We start from the raw sequence: 18,051 nt of genomic DNA, 5'->3' as shown, positions 1-18,051 counted from the left end.
GCTTAAGTAACTCTTTTATCTTGAACTGATTTCAAATGGGCTGAAAGAGACAGAGTTTGTGTGAAAGTAGAGACCACACTGATAGCCATGGGATAAAGAGAACTGTAGAAGATTTTACATTTTATCAGAAGATACAATCTAATCAAACACGCATCAGATAAGAATCGCCAGTACCTCTTCTGGGTAATTTCTATTCTCTTTGTTCTGCCCTGTAAAGAGACTTAAAAGATTAATTACTAGCTTCACAATACATCCTAGACCTGCTACTTGGATATAGATCTTGGAAGCGTTACTAAAAATTCTGCAATTCGTGGCAAAACCCATAATCTATTAAAACCTAAACTAAAGTTTTAGCAGGTTTGTATTTTCTTTACAAAGGAGGGGAACCAAACTCCTGCCAACTAGTTATCACTCAACTACCTGGATTCCTACCAGCTGACAGGTTGCATGTACACAGTAAACAGCCTTATTCTGTTTACTAGTGAAATAGAATAAATAAAAAAGAAGCAATGTTTGTGTTATGGAGATCTGACTAAGTGTCATTTTAGTCATTCTCCTGAATTATTCACAAGTTCTAAACAAAAACCTCATTATTTGGCTGGTCTTCTTAGCTCTTCTTTGAATCAGCAGGAAGAATGCAATGATAACTGTTCATGCCAGATTCCTGTTAACAATGGGTCATAGCCCATCTCAGGACTCTTTAGGCTTTTCATCTTTCCCCTGGCAGGATTACTACTGAAAACTGAATCCTCAAAATTCCTCATCAAGAAAAAAAAATTAAAGGTTAATGAGAGGAAAATCAAGGTTTCTCCATCTATTTTTCTATGGGCAATTTTTCCCTTTAGAATATAAGAGTTGTCTCATAAGACAAGGCAAATCTGGATTGGTGAGATCCACTATCACTGACAGACATGTAAGCCAAATATCCTGAGCAGCCAAAACATGATTGCTTTGGAAAGAGGGAAAAGATTTTAGAAAAAGGCAAAAATGCCTGCAAAATGGTGTCAGATAAGTACCAAAACATTATTCCTTATGTGACCCAAAACTAGTTTAACTTTTTAAAACCTTCTTAACCATACAATCCTACAGGAAGGAAATGACAAACAGAAGGAGTAATTCCATACACAGAGAGTTACAGCTTAAATGAAGTTAGTCCTCCACGGTTTTTTTTTCCATTTTCCAGTGTTTATGTTTGGGTTACAGAAGTTATTATCCTTCCAGTCTAGGTGTTGACAGCAAGATGTTAGCCAAAATGACTTACTGATTTGAGATCTCACCTGCAAAACCAAAACTGCTAATAATGAATCCAGAAACCAAAGCAACATGTACCTAATTCCCATGTAAATACTAAAACAAACAAATCCTATTTTCTAATCCCACTTGAAATAAAAAAAGTTAAAACATTTATAGCCCACAGTACTGTGTCAAATGTCAGAATAATTGTCAGAAAATTTTTCTCCCTCAGCTAGGAAGGGTTTTTAAATGCTAGTTTACAAAAACAGAGATAAATATCTAATCTAATCAATAAAAAATCTAACTTAATATCAAATAATTCTAGCAATACTAATCAGCAAAATTTAAAAATTGGCATGTTACAGAAGAAACTAAATTTGTATGGAAAGTTGAGTTAAATACAAACACATCTGAAGTACAGATAAGCCATCAAGGTTTCAATAATGCTATTCTGAATTTTTCTGGCAAAGACTAGGTAGTGTTTGAGCTCTTCCCTTCAGGCAATTTCACATTTTACATATAAAAACAGCTAAATACATGTTTTCCTCATTATCCTTTGTAACCTTAAAAGGTCTAAGCAGCTTATTACCTAGAAAGTTAAGTGATACTAAGGTAGAAAATGTCTAAGTGCTCAGAATTATGAGGACACTAAAGCTCTGGTATCATCTTTGCCCAGTTGTTTTAAATGCTGTACTGCTTTGTAATTATACATTTGTATTCAAGATCTGTCCAATTATCAAAATGACAGATTTTAATATAATCAAATTTCTACATGCATTAACATTCAAAATGACACTAAAAGCAGCAAAATGCCACTTGCAAAATATGCACATAACAGTTCACAAGGTACCCAACACTGACATTATTGCCACCCACAGTTCATATCTTTGTACTAAATACAAGTTCTCCTCTTACAAAGAAAGTCTTTGAAATTCTGACCATGTTACTGGTAAAAACAATAAGCCAGCTGAAGGACTGAAGTACTTGGTGAATTCCATCATGTGAAGGAGAAAAAGAAAAAAGCATCCAGCCTTCCAGGCACAGTATTTTATTTCACACAAGTCCTAAAAATAGGGTTTCATGTGCATTGTTTTGAGTTTGTTGTAATATTTCTGGGGTGGGACAGACCATGATTTGGAATAGACTGCCATGCTACCCAAACTTCTATTTATGTCCCATAAAGAAAACATGCAGGTATACAAACATCTGCACTCCTCTGGGATGCTCCTAAAGTGCCAAGCTGGACTCAAACATTTCAAGTACAATGTAACTGAAGACACTCAGTCCTCCTCAAACTGGAAGTATATTCGACAAAGTGCTCTGTCCACATGCCCCTTTCTGCACAAAGAAACTGATTTTTATGTACTGGCAAGAGCTTCAAAGCCTTCTAAATATTGATGCACTAATCAAAATTACTAAATTCACTCCCTGCTTCATTAGCCCAACAGATTTTTCTATTATTTCTCTCAAGTAAAAAACTGGCTGTTACATCATCCAGAGAAAGATGACATCCACAATAAAGATTACCACTATTGTACAGTTATCAAACTACTGAGGCTGTATTAGCTTTGTGCTGGAAAACTGAAACATCATGTTGTACTGTTAAAGAAGTTAAATGGACTATTAAAGAAGTTAAAAATGTGGTCATGACTGTGATATTCATTCATTAGCTGAAAATTTCCTTCAGTTTTGCTTTGGTTATCTTGATCCCCATCTTGATTCCCTTTATAATACCTCTGTAGAATGAAATAAAGTCTTTTTTTCCCTGCAGTATCTTGAGGAAGGAGGGAAGCGATGCAATGGAAAATCAAGAACTGCATGCACATCTCCCACAGACATGCATCATGCACAGGGCAAAGAAAAAATCCAACAGTGAAATTGCGTGAGGGAGAGGTGGGAATAAATCTGAAGTTGTACTGTACCACGCTTTATCACAGAAGTAATGGACTAACTTCTCAACTCCTTGCCAATGGCATAATGGAAAGCAGAGACAAGAAAAAGACAAGGACAATGATGTCAGAGGACCAAGACAAAACAATGAGCAATTGCCATGACAGAACTGCAACTTTTCACCATTTCAATTGCAATTACCGTGTCCCCCATTGGTTTTTAATCCTCCTTCAAGAAACAAAGGAAGCAACAATATTTAAGTAATGCAGTACAAAAACATTTATAGCAAGATCTGCATGGAATACCTTTGCTCTTATAACTTCAAGATTTTTAGCAGTTAATCTCCTATACTTCAAATACTGCAACAAGAATTTGTGTGTATTATTAAAACTGAATAAAAGAAAAATCTTTGCATCCATAAGTATGTTCAATATCTAACCCTGAACAGCAAGGTCATTAAAGGCACAGCATTCCATGCTTGGATCATAGTGCCCTCATTTTTAGTAACTCATCTTCCTAGCAAATCACTTATGAGTTGGAAGAGACAACTGCCAGAGGTTCTTTTGTAAAGGGGTGGAAGGGAAGGGTCACAAACTCTGCTATGCAACTCTTCCATTTCCTCATGAGTTCTGTCATCCCTCCTCTCACTGCCTTGGCACAGGATAAGCTGTCATTTCAAACCACGGCCTGTGCAGACACAGCCCTGCTGAAAGGCTGCACCAGACAGCTCTCATTTTCTACCTCTGGAAAACATCAACATTTCACACCTTAAATGTGTAGCATTTGCTAACACCTTCTTTTTGAACTTTTTTTCCTTTCCCTTTGATCTAGCTGTATTATATCCATATTCCAACATTAAAATACAGGATTCTGCAGTATGGAGAATGACCTCAGATAATGACACAAAACAACCATATTTTTTTAATCATCATTGACCTGCCATGAGGCTAGTAAAATAATCGGTAATGTGGCAAAGCATTATTATTCTTTATGCATATCTGTACAGAAACCCCAACTTGGAAAAATTTATTTTTTCAAAAAAAAAAAATACTTCAAGTAACATATAACTACGTCAAGGCAGGTATTTCATCCACAAATATGGATATATGTGCAGCAAGCAGATAAATATGACCATATACAAAATCAAGTGGTTTTTTTTGCAAACATGAACTTAGTTTGGTGCAAGAGTCCTTTCTCTTGTAGTTGACTCTAAGTACTGAAGTTGGGAGGAAAGAAGTTTTTCCTAAAAGACTCTTCATATAGCTGAACACTCTTGGAACAAATTCCAGGATCTTTTTAATAATTGGTCACAGAACTTCCCAGCTAATGTTCTGGATTAACTTGTTTCTGCTATCACAAGCACTTTGTACACCCTACAAAGCTGTAGCAGTTCATAAAGCTTTGGAAACATTTCAGCAACATGTATTTGTTTAAAAGAAAATGTATGAAAAAGCACAGCCTGGATCTGATTTATAGTCACTAGGCATAGAGGAGCTTTCTTCCTGGCGATAACAAGCTGTGTGTCACCTGCTAGAATTGCTTCGATTATCTCTATATGTAATACTTACACACAAAAAGTCGAAATAAATGTTCTTCCAGGATGTGCACAGTAAGTGGAGATGCAACAACTGCAATGCTTGAATAACAAAGCAGTTTTGATCAGCATTTCTGTGCGGAGAAGCACTAAGGAGTGCTAGAGAAGTTCATGTAATATTCTTGTATTACAACACAAACTCATGACTGCTTCCTTACTAATGGGTATTGTAAATGTTTGTTTCTAGAGTTGCATCATTAAAGCTCCAGAACACAAATGGAAAGGATTTAACTGTTGAATAAAGTTTGAGATGTCATCAAAACATATCCTATGACCTAAAGAAAAATAAATTACTCTTACACAGTAGTTTAGTTTAAGACACATGGGAATTACAGGAACAAAACTATTTGGTTTTTATTCCTAAAATGACAAAACTAACGTGCTGTTATAAAAGTGTTTATGAAATGCAAAGTGCTGAATTGTTTCCAAGGCTGGTGAAAAAACATGAAATTAATAGATGTGTAAGTATTAAAAAATAACTGTCATTAAAATTGACAAACATACATCCAATACTGAAGTTTGTTGCAGTGCAGTGATAAGCTAAGGCAAGCTCAGCAGCAGGTGTGCTGACATTGTGACTGGTGCTTAGAGAGAACCATAAACCTACACTAGTGTAATATTACCTAGCAGGGATATATTTCCTGTCCTGTACAGCAGGGGGAAATTATTTTTAGTTGTTTATACACTGTAATATGTACAGTTTACAGATTTACACCCTCATAATCTACAGTGCCTGTAAGTGATCTATGTAACCATCAACTATCAACAGCGCAGTGAAGAAACCTGCAGAATTCATATGCAGAGATATTTTAGGTTCAGGATCCAGAAGTTAGCCAAGAAGTGCTTGGTTTCCAAGTCTATATAGAAAACACAGCCAAACAAAACCTGAGACTACTTCATGTTTCCATCACCTTCTCTGTGTTAGTGCAAAAGAACACTAACATTAGTGTTTCAGGCTGTCCTACACTCAGTGGTGATGCTCGCTCAGCATTTGCTTTAAAACCCTGTATTTGGCATTTCATATCAGCTCCAAAACCTGAACACTGAAACCACTGAACCAAGTGGGAAAGAAGGATACTAGTGACTGTTCCAGTAATGTTTTAATTTACAAACTGTTCACACAGTGATAAAGCACTGATTTTTCAAGAATTCCATTTAAAATGTCTAAGGAACCTCCTAATGTATGCTTCATTTTTATTCCCAGTGTTGCTCTATAGAGTAAACCTCAGGCTTAATGAAAAAACCTAGGAACATTCCACTAGGGGGAACTTACTTTCCTAAACAATGCATTAGTTATAGTTTAGGTTAACTAGTCAAGGGCCCATTTTCACTTTCTTTACTTCCTTTACTAGCAATTAACTGAATGCAACATATAAGATGCATACTAAAAAATCCAACCTGCTTCAGTAATAGAATTTTACTTTGGAATACCAAATAAGAGGTCACCCTTGTTAGAGAGGGATGAGTAGAGGCTCAGAAATGCAGCAAGATTAGCAAGCAAAGTTTTCTTCTTCAGCTAAGCAGCCACTGTGAATGATGTGACACCAGAGGCTCACGGGGAAGCTGGGACACCATCCTCTCATTCTGACTCTCCAGTCAGTGTCCAAGCCCCAAAAACATAACATTTGTATGATCCTCAGCTCTGAGGATCTCCTTGAAGTCAGTCTCTGTTGATAGGACAGTGAATCACCCAGGCTGTGCTACTGCTGGCCCCTCCACTCAGCAACAAAAGGCACAATCATCAGATTTTGGGGTTCTATGTTCATTACACACACAGAGTCCCACATCAAACACCACAGAAAAATGAAGCACATCTCTTATTGCACAGAGAAAAGCCCATGAAACAGGCTGTGCATTCCTGATGAGTTGTTTACATGAACATTGTCACAGAAGCATCAAGAGAGTATTTGAAGCACAGTTTACAAAATATTGGATTTTTTTTCCGGTGATTGATACAAGTAAACATTACTGCAGTGTGAAATATATGTAAGCTTAGTTTTCCAAGGTGCAGCTTACTCTTCAGATCTCCACTGGTCCTGGAAATCTTACTTTTGTTTCCGTAATTTTACTTTGCCTTTATTTCTTGTCCAAATACACTCCTGAGCTTTGCTAGGCAAACACTGTAATTTGCAAATTACAGTAGATTTAAAAAATATAACTTTAGCGTTATGAAGTAGTTATATTTCTTCAAACACTTATCTGTTCAAAATGCAATACCAAAGCACAAAATAAGACTTACCATTTCTCTATGTCTACGTAAGCATACAGTTTTAAAATCAGCAATTGTCTTTGCTTTGCAGATCCAAGCCAAGTGAACAAATGCATTTTATATCAGCCCACATTGTAGCTAGCGCAAAAGAAACGTTAATAAATCATGCAAGTTGTGCAACAGCCACTTCAATGTAAGAGAAGCCTTTTTATAACAAATACCAAGGAGGGGGGGAAAATAATTAGTTTGAGGGAAGGCATTCTGAAAAGTTAAAACTTTTTGTGAGAGACAATGCAAGTGACACTGTCCCACCAACACTTTTCTGTACAACCACGACGCGTGCACGTGAATGCTCCCACAGACGCGCGTGCGGACGCGTGAGCGAACAGAACACACAGACGGACAGGAGAGTGCACCACAGCCATGGAAAACAGGGAAGTGCAGCAAGCAAGACTGATGTTAAGACAAGACTGGAAACAAGGGCCTACTCGGGTTTGCCTGAAGAACTGCTGAGGTCTACTGGCACAGAGTAACTGTTATAAAGCTATGAGTTGTAGCTGCTCGTAGGCTGGCCGGAGGAAGCGCTTTGTTAGGCACAGACTATGGTGTATGCCTGGAGATCTGCCTGAGAGAGGAGGAGACTACGAGATGAACGGTGCGTGCAAAGGGGAAGCTGCTACTGGAACACGGTGAGGGAGATGAGTGAGAGGTACAGACTCACTCTGTCTGCGGTGCGGTGGAACACTCCGAGGGATGCCCTGGAATGAGCCCTGCCAGGGAGAGAAGGAGGGAGCAGAATACCCACCCTGTGCAGAAAGAGAGAGGGGGAGAAGTATAATAAAAAAAGAGAACAGGGAAAAACAAGACACCAAAAAGCCACACCATTCTTTTGCCCCCAGAAAGGTATCATTATATTTCCAGTTGTTCTACTTTGTAAAAGCAAATGTTACATGCTACCAGAGCCCAGATGTCCTAAACTAGTTAGAAATCTTACAAAATACCTCCATTTTTATTCAAGATGTAAGCACACATTTCTGTCCTCAGTAATTTTAGAAGAAGACTACAGAAGCTGAGCTTTTCATGATTAAAAATACATGACAAAATTGTATTTATACAGCTTTCAAAAGTATTTAAAAAATGCCTCACCAAGTAGTAGCTTGCTTAGTTCTATTCTACTGGAAAACAAGTCAACTTTACAACAAAAATTTCTAATGCATAGAAACAAATTTTCCAGCAAGTCCTGGTGCTTTAGAGGCCGCTTTACTCCAATTTCACCTATATTATTTATTATGGAAGAGAAGAGGTGACACAGAAATGTTTTCCTTGCACTTTGCTCTTGGAGCTTGAGTCTTCCATGAAAGGATCAGGGAACTGTGCAGATCCATGCAGTGCAGGGTTTGCCTTTCAGAGCTCTTAAATCACCACAAATGTGACACACTGTGTTTGCCAGGTTCTCAAAATAAGAAAAAGTAATTTTATTATTACTTTTCCTTTTTCCCACATCCTTACCTTTGCAAATCCAAGCTGCAACTTCCCTCTTAAACAACAATCTTGATTTCCTATTTCAGCAGGGCAGGTTTAAGTATTTACAGTCCTTTTGCCATTTAAGCAGCTGGAAACTACTTTTCTAAGTCCTGGAACACTGGTACTACAATAATGACTGCCCCACTGCCTCCTGACCAACAGCAACCAACTGTGGCTACCCTGTGAGCCAGCAGGCTGAAGGTATCTGAACAGCACCCACATGATAGAAAACAGGATTGCCCCTCCTCTCCAGATTTGCCCCTCCTTTCCAGATTCTCTGCTGCAGACCATACTGCCACAGCTGGACAAATAATAAAGTATTTTACTTCCATCCGTTTTTTACAACAATGTTAAACATCACATTATTTCCATAAATAAATATTATGCTTTTATTTGTCTTAAGAGTTTTAAACACCTCCCTAATCTTCCAGTTATCCTTACCTAATCAGATTTTATCCAGCATTATTCCAGGTTTCAGTACTGCTAAGATGAAACTTAGTCAAGTCTTAGAATCTGCTAGTCAGAACACCTTTCATCTAGAACAGGAAATAAAGAAAAAAGCCTGACAAGACTCCTTTACTGTTTTTCAGAAGCCAAGATAAAACCATTAGTGCAGCAAAATCCAAGGGGAAAAATGAAACAAGTTCTTCAGTCTGATTATCTCTAGATGGAGGTATTGATTACCTAATATGTTCTTACAGTCCTCCATCAGTGGTCATTAAGATCACAATTTTTAGACTGCTGCATGAAAGTACTGGAATGGTATGAGCTTCAGTCAAGCAATGTGACAATACATGTGCTGCATCAGCTGAACAGGTACATACAGACTGAATACATAAATAGTCCTGGGAACATGATTTATCAGTCAATGACTGATTGAAAAATTATCAAATGCTTTGGATTTTCATAGCATGGTACAAAAGAACACTGAATTTTACAGGTTTGTTTGCATTTCATCCAAAATTGTGTCAGGGTACTGGAACACCAAGAAAAAAAATCTTTCCATTCTCTAAACAGAACTGAATCTTCCCACAGTAGAAAACACATTATCACCAGACACAAGTTTGATCTTGCAGAGTTTCATCTGAGTTGGCAATGGGCTTTTTTCTTTGAAATTTTTAACACATTAAGAAGGGAGGTGAAAATTTTATATCCTCTCCCTTTTACTCTCTGAAAAGAGAGATTAAGAGAAGCACAAGCTATCTGAGCTACGTAACAGTTAAGACACTATTGTAAAGGCAATGAAATATTTACATGTCTTGATATGTTCCAGAAATTTTTAAGCATCCATATTAGCACTTCAAAGCCCAGCACTAAGTACAGTCTTCTCAATAATTCTTCATGCTAGTTTATTATTTCTCTGATTAGAGAGGTAAATGAAGAAAGTACAAGTAACTTCCTTGAATCTTTTGCCTGCTGAACTGAACTGGTCTCCAGGCATATTTTAATCCCCTTCTCCCAAATACTGCAGCTGACATTGCTCCATATAGGTAAGTTTCAAATAAATGCCAGATTTCTTTTTTTGTAATAAATTAATAAATAAATGTTTTCTAAAAATACCTCAAACAAGGGTGGTTTAATTGTACATCAAATAAGGTAATTAATATCAACATCAATTGAAAAAGTAAGAATCAGCAGATACAGCACTGGGAAATGTATTGAGTGCTATGACTTCAACTGATTATAACAATTATAAAGGATGTACCGATCCCTTTGATATAGCACATTAAGATTTAAATATCCGCAAATATGCCTGGCTTACAAAAAGATTAATTTTCCTTTAATAGTAATTACTGTACAGAACTCCAGCAAATTTATCAAGCTTTCTCCTTTAAGCATCAACTCATATTCATCTCTTATTACTCAAATGTGCACTGAGGTTCCCAAGAAATCAAAAGAGGAGGAACACTAAAAAACGTATCTCCTCAGATGATGCTACATATTCAAAATACACAGTTAATGTGGCAGTTTCCTACTAAAAGTAAGAAAGAAGAAAAACCTGAATCACCACTTATTTATTACAATATCTATAAAACTCATAAGCAAGGAATTCTAGAATTGAAAGGTGACAACATGACTTACCTCAACTTTTATTAAAAAAAAAAAACAAACCCGAACAAAAATATCTGATGGAATTCTTCTGAGTTCTGAAGCAACTTTTTTTCCCTAAGACCTCAGTGTTAGACAGCAGTTTGAACAGTCTCTCCCCACAGGTAGTATGTGCATCCAGCCACTATTCTTAAATCTCACTCCTATTTTCCAGATACTGGATTTGTGAAATAGCAAAGCCATCTCCATAGAGAAGTGAATCAGAACTTTAAAACAACATGAGACTCAGGAGTGGAAAAATAAGAGCAACTGAGGTAGTTAGTCCCTTAACTACAAACCAGAAGGACAAATGTTTTTCTGAGATCCTGATGAATTGTACTATTGCTTTATGTTGTACTAAATGCTTTACGAAGTTCTGACTCTAACTGCACTGGGAAAACCTGGTGGCTGTTTCTTCTTTTAAATGCTACTATGAAGACTAAGGCCAGAGTTTTCCATTGCTAGTTATGAGCAGACTTCAACCTTAGAATAAGAAATCACATGAACAAAAGCAATTGCTTCTTCCAGAAAAGGAGAAGCAAAATATTTCTAAGCTACTGCTGCACAGTAATTTTAGCCCAACAGCCAGATACCCCAGTTCTTTTCCCAAGGATGCACCAACATACAAAACTGCTACTGCTTTAAAAGTCTTTTGTGCTGCAGAAACAAATACAAATACAGCAAAGATCCTTTTTTTAAATCCATACAACTGGAGCCTCTGAGCACTCCAGTGAGGAGGTGATTTTTGCTGCCTCTTACCAAGCACTGCCAGTTGTCTCATAAACACACAGAGCTCCACATCATGAACAAACCTAGGATGACAGACTTCACTACTGAGGCAAACAAAATGCTTCTGCAGCAGTCTTCTCTTACTGTCCTAGCACCCAGAAAGAGATCATGAATGAGCAGTTATGACATGAAATATTCTTTCTGAAAGTATTCAGATGAAAAACTTCACCAACTCAGTTTTACGTGCTGGTTTACACAAAACCAACAAGAACTGCTTGTGAAGGGTTCAAGGATCGTCTTCAATGTAGTCCCTCCACATCATGCACAGTCACAGCACAAGAGACAGATGCACAACATGACCACCTAGTCCAGCTATGGTTTTGTTTCACCAAGTACATGTGTAAAAACATGAAGCAAACAGCAAAGCAAACAGTGAGAGAAAACAAGGCTGGCTGTGAAGATGAACACAGTGACTGGACCTCAAAAGCTGCAAGGTTAAATTAATGGTTGAGACGCTGACACATACAGGATGTTTAAGGCTAAGATGGAAGGAGATACTAAAACCAGAAGGCCAACAGTACACAGAAACAGACAAAAGATTACAAAGGTTCACCAAAATGATTGATATGAAAGGCTTTGGAATGACAAACTGGAAGAAAATTCAAAAGGGAGGCAAAGAATATTTCAGTGCAAAAGTAGAGAAAAGATGGAGCAAAGAACAAGACCATGCACATTCCCATGCAAACTGACAGGTTCTGTTGTAATTTTTAGCAGAGACAAGAATGAATTCGAATGCACATTTAGGCAGCAAAGCTCATCTCATCACTGGGAGCTGTTACCAAGGGGAAATATCCAACTTTTACTGTACAGAGTATCTACTCTTGCAGGGAGTGGAAGAGCAACCAGCAACTAGAAGGAACTTGTCCTCACAGGCCAGAATCTTCTCTAGGCATCTTGGACCAAATTCAGAGCTTTTCAGTTTGCTTGCTTGTCCATTTACTTCTCAGCATCTGCCAACATCCTTTCCAGCCCAAGAAACCAAATTATTTATCAAAAAAAAAAAAAATTGACTTCTAACCCTTTTACCCTCAAAGTCTTCAAAACATCAGTATTTACTATTAGAGAAACAATCCTGCAAAGCCTGCAAGTCAAGTGTGGCAATAGAAGCTCACATTTTTCTTTCTTGTAAGCTGTCCATTAACATTAATTTTCTTCAGGTAATTTTTATCTTCTTCCAGAGCTTGGCTATTTTCTTCCATGATAGTAAAATCCTAAGACACACTAACTGGAATGAATTCTGTATAAGAGACCTGTAAGAGATCCTTCCAGAAATGTCATGGTCTACCCTGCCAGCAAATATTTGTACAAGCCTTTATCCCAAGGATGGCTAACCAAGAATAAAACACAAACCTAACCTAGACATTACCAAAATTTTGAGCATCCTGCCAGGACAATTAAAAGAAATACCATGTCAAAGACACAGTAGACAGGCAATAGGTAGCTAGCTATCAATTTTTAAGCCCAGTTTCTCAAACATTTCTTTCTAGCCCTTAGTTTTTATTACATGAGTACTAAGTTCCAAGGATTAAGTTATATAATTTTCACTTATGTACATATTTACCTTTAAATATGAAAAAAGCTAAAAGTACTTTGAAAAACTGTGGTCCCCGAAAAGAACAATACTAGACAAGTTTCTGATCATATCAGAATGGGCCATTTTCTATAAATATTTAATAACAAAAACTATGTGAACATGACTTTTAAAAAGGAATATGTTTAATGATATCCATTTATTTATTTAGTGGCAGAACCATGAAGTGATCAGAAACACCAGCCACTTCAAATGGCCAGCAATTGCTGCAATTCATATGGTCTTAAATTTCTAACTGAAGTATCTGCTTCCCACTCTCATTGTTTCCTAGTTTATTCTAGCACGTATTCTTTGTGACACACTATATTAACAGTGTTTGTTAAGCATGTTTCAGTCAGCATTTAAAGTACTCCTTGGAATACTAAATGACTGTGTTCCCAGATTGGTACTAACTCCTGAGGAATTAAGACATTGTATCAGTTCTGATTTGTATAGAATATATAGAATTTATACACAGCCAAATTAATTTTGAAAATTTTGATACATCAAATACACAGTATAATTTAAAATTACTGGCAGGTCAACACTAATAGGAAAAAAATGAAATAGTTAAATATTAATCAAAATTGGAAACAACAAGCTTAAAGAAGCAAAAAGCTAAGATGCCTCAAAGGAGCCACTCTATCATTGCCAAGACTCCAATTACAACTTGGTTTAAAAAAAAAAGCTACTCTACATAAAAAAAAGCTAGCCTACATAGAAAACTGATAATTTAATAAATACTAACAATATTTCAAGATTTATACTGCATATAGGACCAATAAACATGATTTTTGTTAGTCTTTCTTCTTAGGTCAAGTCCATTAAACTGAACTAAATAGGAATGTTAAAGCACAAGAATTTCTTTAAGAGATTTTTTGGGATTTGAGTGCTGAGTATATGCTTTACTTAGGTGTCTCCTTCTGTTTATTATCTACTCTTACCTCAAGAAAATAAGAGCTGATTGTGTCTCCTTTCTACTGCAAGAGACGTTTTTTGTTATTAGGTTCCAGATCAAAAACTGTTTTACACATTTATACGTCTGTTAAGCCATGCAAGGAAGCATCCAAATGCATGTTAGCAGAGGAAACATAAACCAGAAAGTTGAGGTCTGACCATAAGAACTGAAATTTGGCTGCACCAGCCAGACCATTGTCCTCCTTGGAGAAATCCCACATTACAGAGTTCCTGTTTCTGTTGGCTGACAGAAAGCCTGTCACTTACAAATATGCATGTAAAGATGTTGGGAAAAAAACAAAAAACATGCCCAAAACCTCACAGCTATTAAAAGGTCCTGAAAAGCAGCACAGTTTCAAAATTTGTTAACACTTCATGAATTTTCCTAAGTCCTTTATCAATTTTGTAAGAAACTTTGCACATGGATAAAAATACGAAGATGTTTGGATTGTGCATGCAATGATCATATGCCTAGAAATACATATGGGTATCATATGCATATATCCACACGCCCAACCATGAATACAGCAGAGGCTCCTTTAGCTCTTCTTGAAGATACTGTCCCTTAAACCAAACTTCCTCCTGACAAAAAAAAAAAGTCTTTTTGAACAAAACTAAAATATAACTTTAAAAAAATATACTGGCCAACCTGACCCAAACCAGACAACTGTGCTGAGTGACTCCTTGTGCTTGAGACAGCAACACAAATTCCTCATCTTCTGCAGTATCTTTGTCTTATCAATTACCACAAGTTCCACAAACTAAAACTCATGTAGTTAGCAACTAACTTTCCATGACTATTAATTTTGTCACTGAAGCCACGTGATAAATGAGCTAGAAAAAAAGGATGATGGAAACAATAGCCACAAACCTTGTAACAGTATCAATGCACAAAGACATCCAATGAACAGCACACACATGAAATTAACTTGGGAAAAAGAAACAATGCAAGGGTTCAGAACTTCCAAAGTAAAAGGAGAAACACATGGGATGAATGAAGAGGTTACATGGGGGAGAAGAGGTGTCAAAGGAAACCAGAAACTACTTAAGGTTATAATCTTTTGACAGCTTCTTATGACAGAAAGAAGAAGGCTGCAAAACATGGGTAAAGCTGTTTGCCAGTAACTGGTGAACACAGTGTGGTGCTGCTTCTGCGCTCTAGTGCTATATATTTAAAAAAGCAATTTTAGAAGGGTAATGGGTGATTAATTTTTATTACAAGCTTACATCAAGTAACTCAAAGTAGGATAAAAACAAAGAAAAAAATCAAACCCATTTTTAACCTTTAAATGAAATGTCCTAGGTTTTCTAGCTAGAGCAGTAGCTTCAAAATCCAAATGCTATTTGACACTGGTAACTAAGAAAAGCTTTGTTTAGCAAAGGTAATTTCTTCTTATATCATATGAAATGTGTTGTCCCTCCCCCATCGTAAATATTCTCTTAGTGTTTTATGAAGAATGTAAATTTTACATAGTGGAAACAAATGTGAACCATGCAACAATATATGGGAATGAAGATGTCTTTTGTCAAAGTGATTTCCACACAATTATTTTTTAATGATTCAAGTTATTACAATTAATTATAAAAAACAGCAATGTTAAACAATATTAATTTTTGCTTTTACACTTATGCAGCTAAATTTGGAATACACTGTTTCTTTTCCTCAACAAACATGAAAACTTCAACAATGAAGATGTGACCAGGAAAAAACCCAAAGAGATACCTATGACTTTGAAGTCAGGATATAAGAAAATCTCTTAAGTGACGAGATATACAGGATTGACTCAGATTGACTGTAACTTAAATACTGCAATGGGTGATTATTTAAAAAGAAGATTTCTAAAGTTTAATTATTTATTTTGAAATAAATGTTTTTAGTATTTGTTTACATAACAAAGCTGCAAAAGAATGCAAGGGTTGCACAGTGGGAAGAACTCTACTCAAACAGAGCAGAGAAGCTCTTAAACAGGGCTGAGCTGAGTGAGAGCCAAGGTTATAGAAGTGGGGAACGAAAGGCAGAAAGAGGTACCCGAGCATGAAGGGCCCACTTTACTCACAGAACTCCTCCTCCAGGAGGTTTGTGTGAATTTATCGGCACACGCGCGCACTGCCACTGGAGGTTTTTGACTGTCCTTCTGGCAGTTACATCTAGTGGCCTTAATCACCCCCAAAAAGAGAAAAACAAACAATAATTAGTTAGAAATTAACCAACTGAGCCTCTTGAAAAGTACAGTCAAGGCCCAGTGTTCAAACATCAGGCATGACTTGACTGTAGAGCACAATATGATTAAACTGTAAAAACCACTCTTTACAGTGCTGCACAACTGCTGCTTTTCCCAAAGGATACTGAGAAGTAATCCAAAATAAATACTGACTTTTGGAAAGAGTTTTTCCACTTACATTTCTGAAGCACTGAGTTCTTCAAGTCATCTTTCAGTCATTACAAATGTGAGTTTTACCCATCTCTACAGCAGAGCTCCTCTGCTGCCCCATTTACAGGTTACTCCAGCAATCAGGTACATGACTGAGCAGAGAAGGAGAAACTTCCTTCAAGGAATTTTGGCTGACTGTTAAGAGTGAGATTAAGTGTACCCAAAACCCAACACTTACTGCTAAATGCTAACAAACAAGGTAATTTGTTTGGAATGCTGTGATCTGGGATTCTGCTGTTTAAAGAGCAGAGCAAATACCAAATCTTCATCTTTCAATTTTGTTTTAGAGGGAATGTTCCCAAGCCAGAGAGGGAGAGGATGAAGGCCACAGATCAGTTTTACTGCACACACCTATAAAAGCACATGTTTAACATTTCATTAGAGATTATGGTTACACAAGAATTGCCTCTAGCTATGATAAACATCTATGGTGTGCACCTCTTGACATTTCATCTACCTGCCTATAGGATCTTGCTGTGGCTTGAAATGGCTTGAAAATGTGGGGCTGTTTTAAAATAATTGTCACAGCAGGTGAATTTAACAAAAGCAAACGCAGAGATATACATGGCAAATCCAAACTCAGAACAAGAAGAAAAAGTAAAAGGCACATGTGACTTTTGATTGAGGCTTTGTGTTTCCCTGAACCTAATTTATGATGAAGTGACCCATAACTTGTTCCTAGTTGGCAGATGTAATCTGAATACTCAACTTGTTTTGTATTGTTTCCTTGAAACACAATCAACTTAGGATAGTACTTTGCTCAGCTTCAAATTATATGGTGCAATTCTTTATTAAGATAATGGACAGTAGAGGAAAGGAGCAGGAGAAAAAAACAATTACAAAAACTTTAAGCAGAATGAGCAGACTGATAGGCCCAATCCTTGTCCATTTTTAAAATACTTTAAATATAGCCTTACCTTTTCCTCACTGTTTCTCCTGGACAGCTTCTAGAAGAATTTTATGTTCAAAATTGTTTTGGAAATTACTTTCAACAGCACTATAAGCATCCTTGCTTAGTGCCACACAAAATCATGACCAGATTATGGAATTAAAGATACCAGGAGCACAACTGGGAACCCAAACCTACCTTTGTTACAGTGAAAGTGTAGGAAAAAAATAGCTGTCTAAGGTTTCTTAAAGCCTTCATCAGTACTGCCTATTGAAGTTGTACTCTGCAGGGCACACCTGGGATTTTGCTAAACATTTTAGATTATACTTACAAGCTGCTGTTCTAATTGGTTGATTGTTTCATCCTTTTTCCTAAGTTCATCTTTAAGCTTCCTGATCTCATTCAGCAGATCATCCATCTGCAACAGAACAGTGGTTTTGTGTAAGGAGTGCATGATCTAAGGAACACCTCTACAGGAGATATGAGATCAGACATGCCTGGAGGGATGGCAGTGACACAGCACCTACTTTCCTCCTCCTGTTCACACAGAGAGGGGCTAAAATGTGAAGAAACTTGACTAAAAGTTCCTTTAAGAGGCCAAATTCAGCTGACCCACTAAATTTCCAGGGTAAGTAAATCAGCTGCATTTTTGAAGCATTATTCATCTGTTGTGCAAACAAGTGGCATGCAGATGAACAGGCCTAGTAAGCAAATACTACCTACAATCCTCTTTATCAACAACAGAAATTACTGAACTCAGAACAGGCATTAGATTTTACATGTTCTTCAACTTCATGAAGTATTTATAGCCTTGTTATATTTCTAGTAAGCAAAGTTTCCCTCCCATAAATACAGAATTAATGATCTTTGTATAGT

At 36.9% G+C, this 18,051-nt stretch overlaps 1 protein-coding gene across 9 annotated transcripts in view; it reads right to left on the bottom strand.

Annotated features, from left to right (window-relative positions):
* Nucleotides 1-18,051, bottom strand: part of CCSER2 (coiled-coil serine rich protein 2) — a 59,785-nt gene that overhangs the window by 5,794 nt on the left and 35,940 nt on the right. For 5 of the 9 annotated variants that reach the window (XM_021535783.3, XM_085583230.1, XM_021535782.3 and 2 more), the window contains 2 exons: nt 17,507-17,593; nt 15,912-16,010 (listed from right to left, as the gene is read on the bottom strand). In XM_021535783.3, the coding sequence (XP_021391458.3) occupies nt 15,912-16,010; nt 17,507-17,593 (186 nt within the window). Of the gene's footprint in view, nt 1-3,155; nt 3,196-7,647; nt 7,733-15,911; nt 16,011-17,506; nt 17,594-18,051 lie in introns of all 9 variants that reach the window. The other 4 variants (XM_085583231.1, XM_021535785.3, XM_085583232.1 and 1 more) reach the window with 2 other exon arrangements.

Source organism: Lonchura striata, chromosome 6 (assembly GCF_050655825.1).
Source record: "Lonchura striata isolate lonStrDom1 chromosome 6, ASM5065582v1, whole genome shotgun sequence".
NCBI classification, from domain to species: domain Eukaryota; kingdom Metazoa; phylum Chordata; class Aves; order Passeriformes; family Estrildidae; genus Lonchura; species Lonchura striata.
The sequence above is the reverse complement of the archived record's forward strand: the minus strand, read 5'-3'. Positions and strand labels throughout refer to the sequence as shown.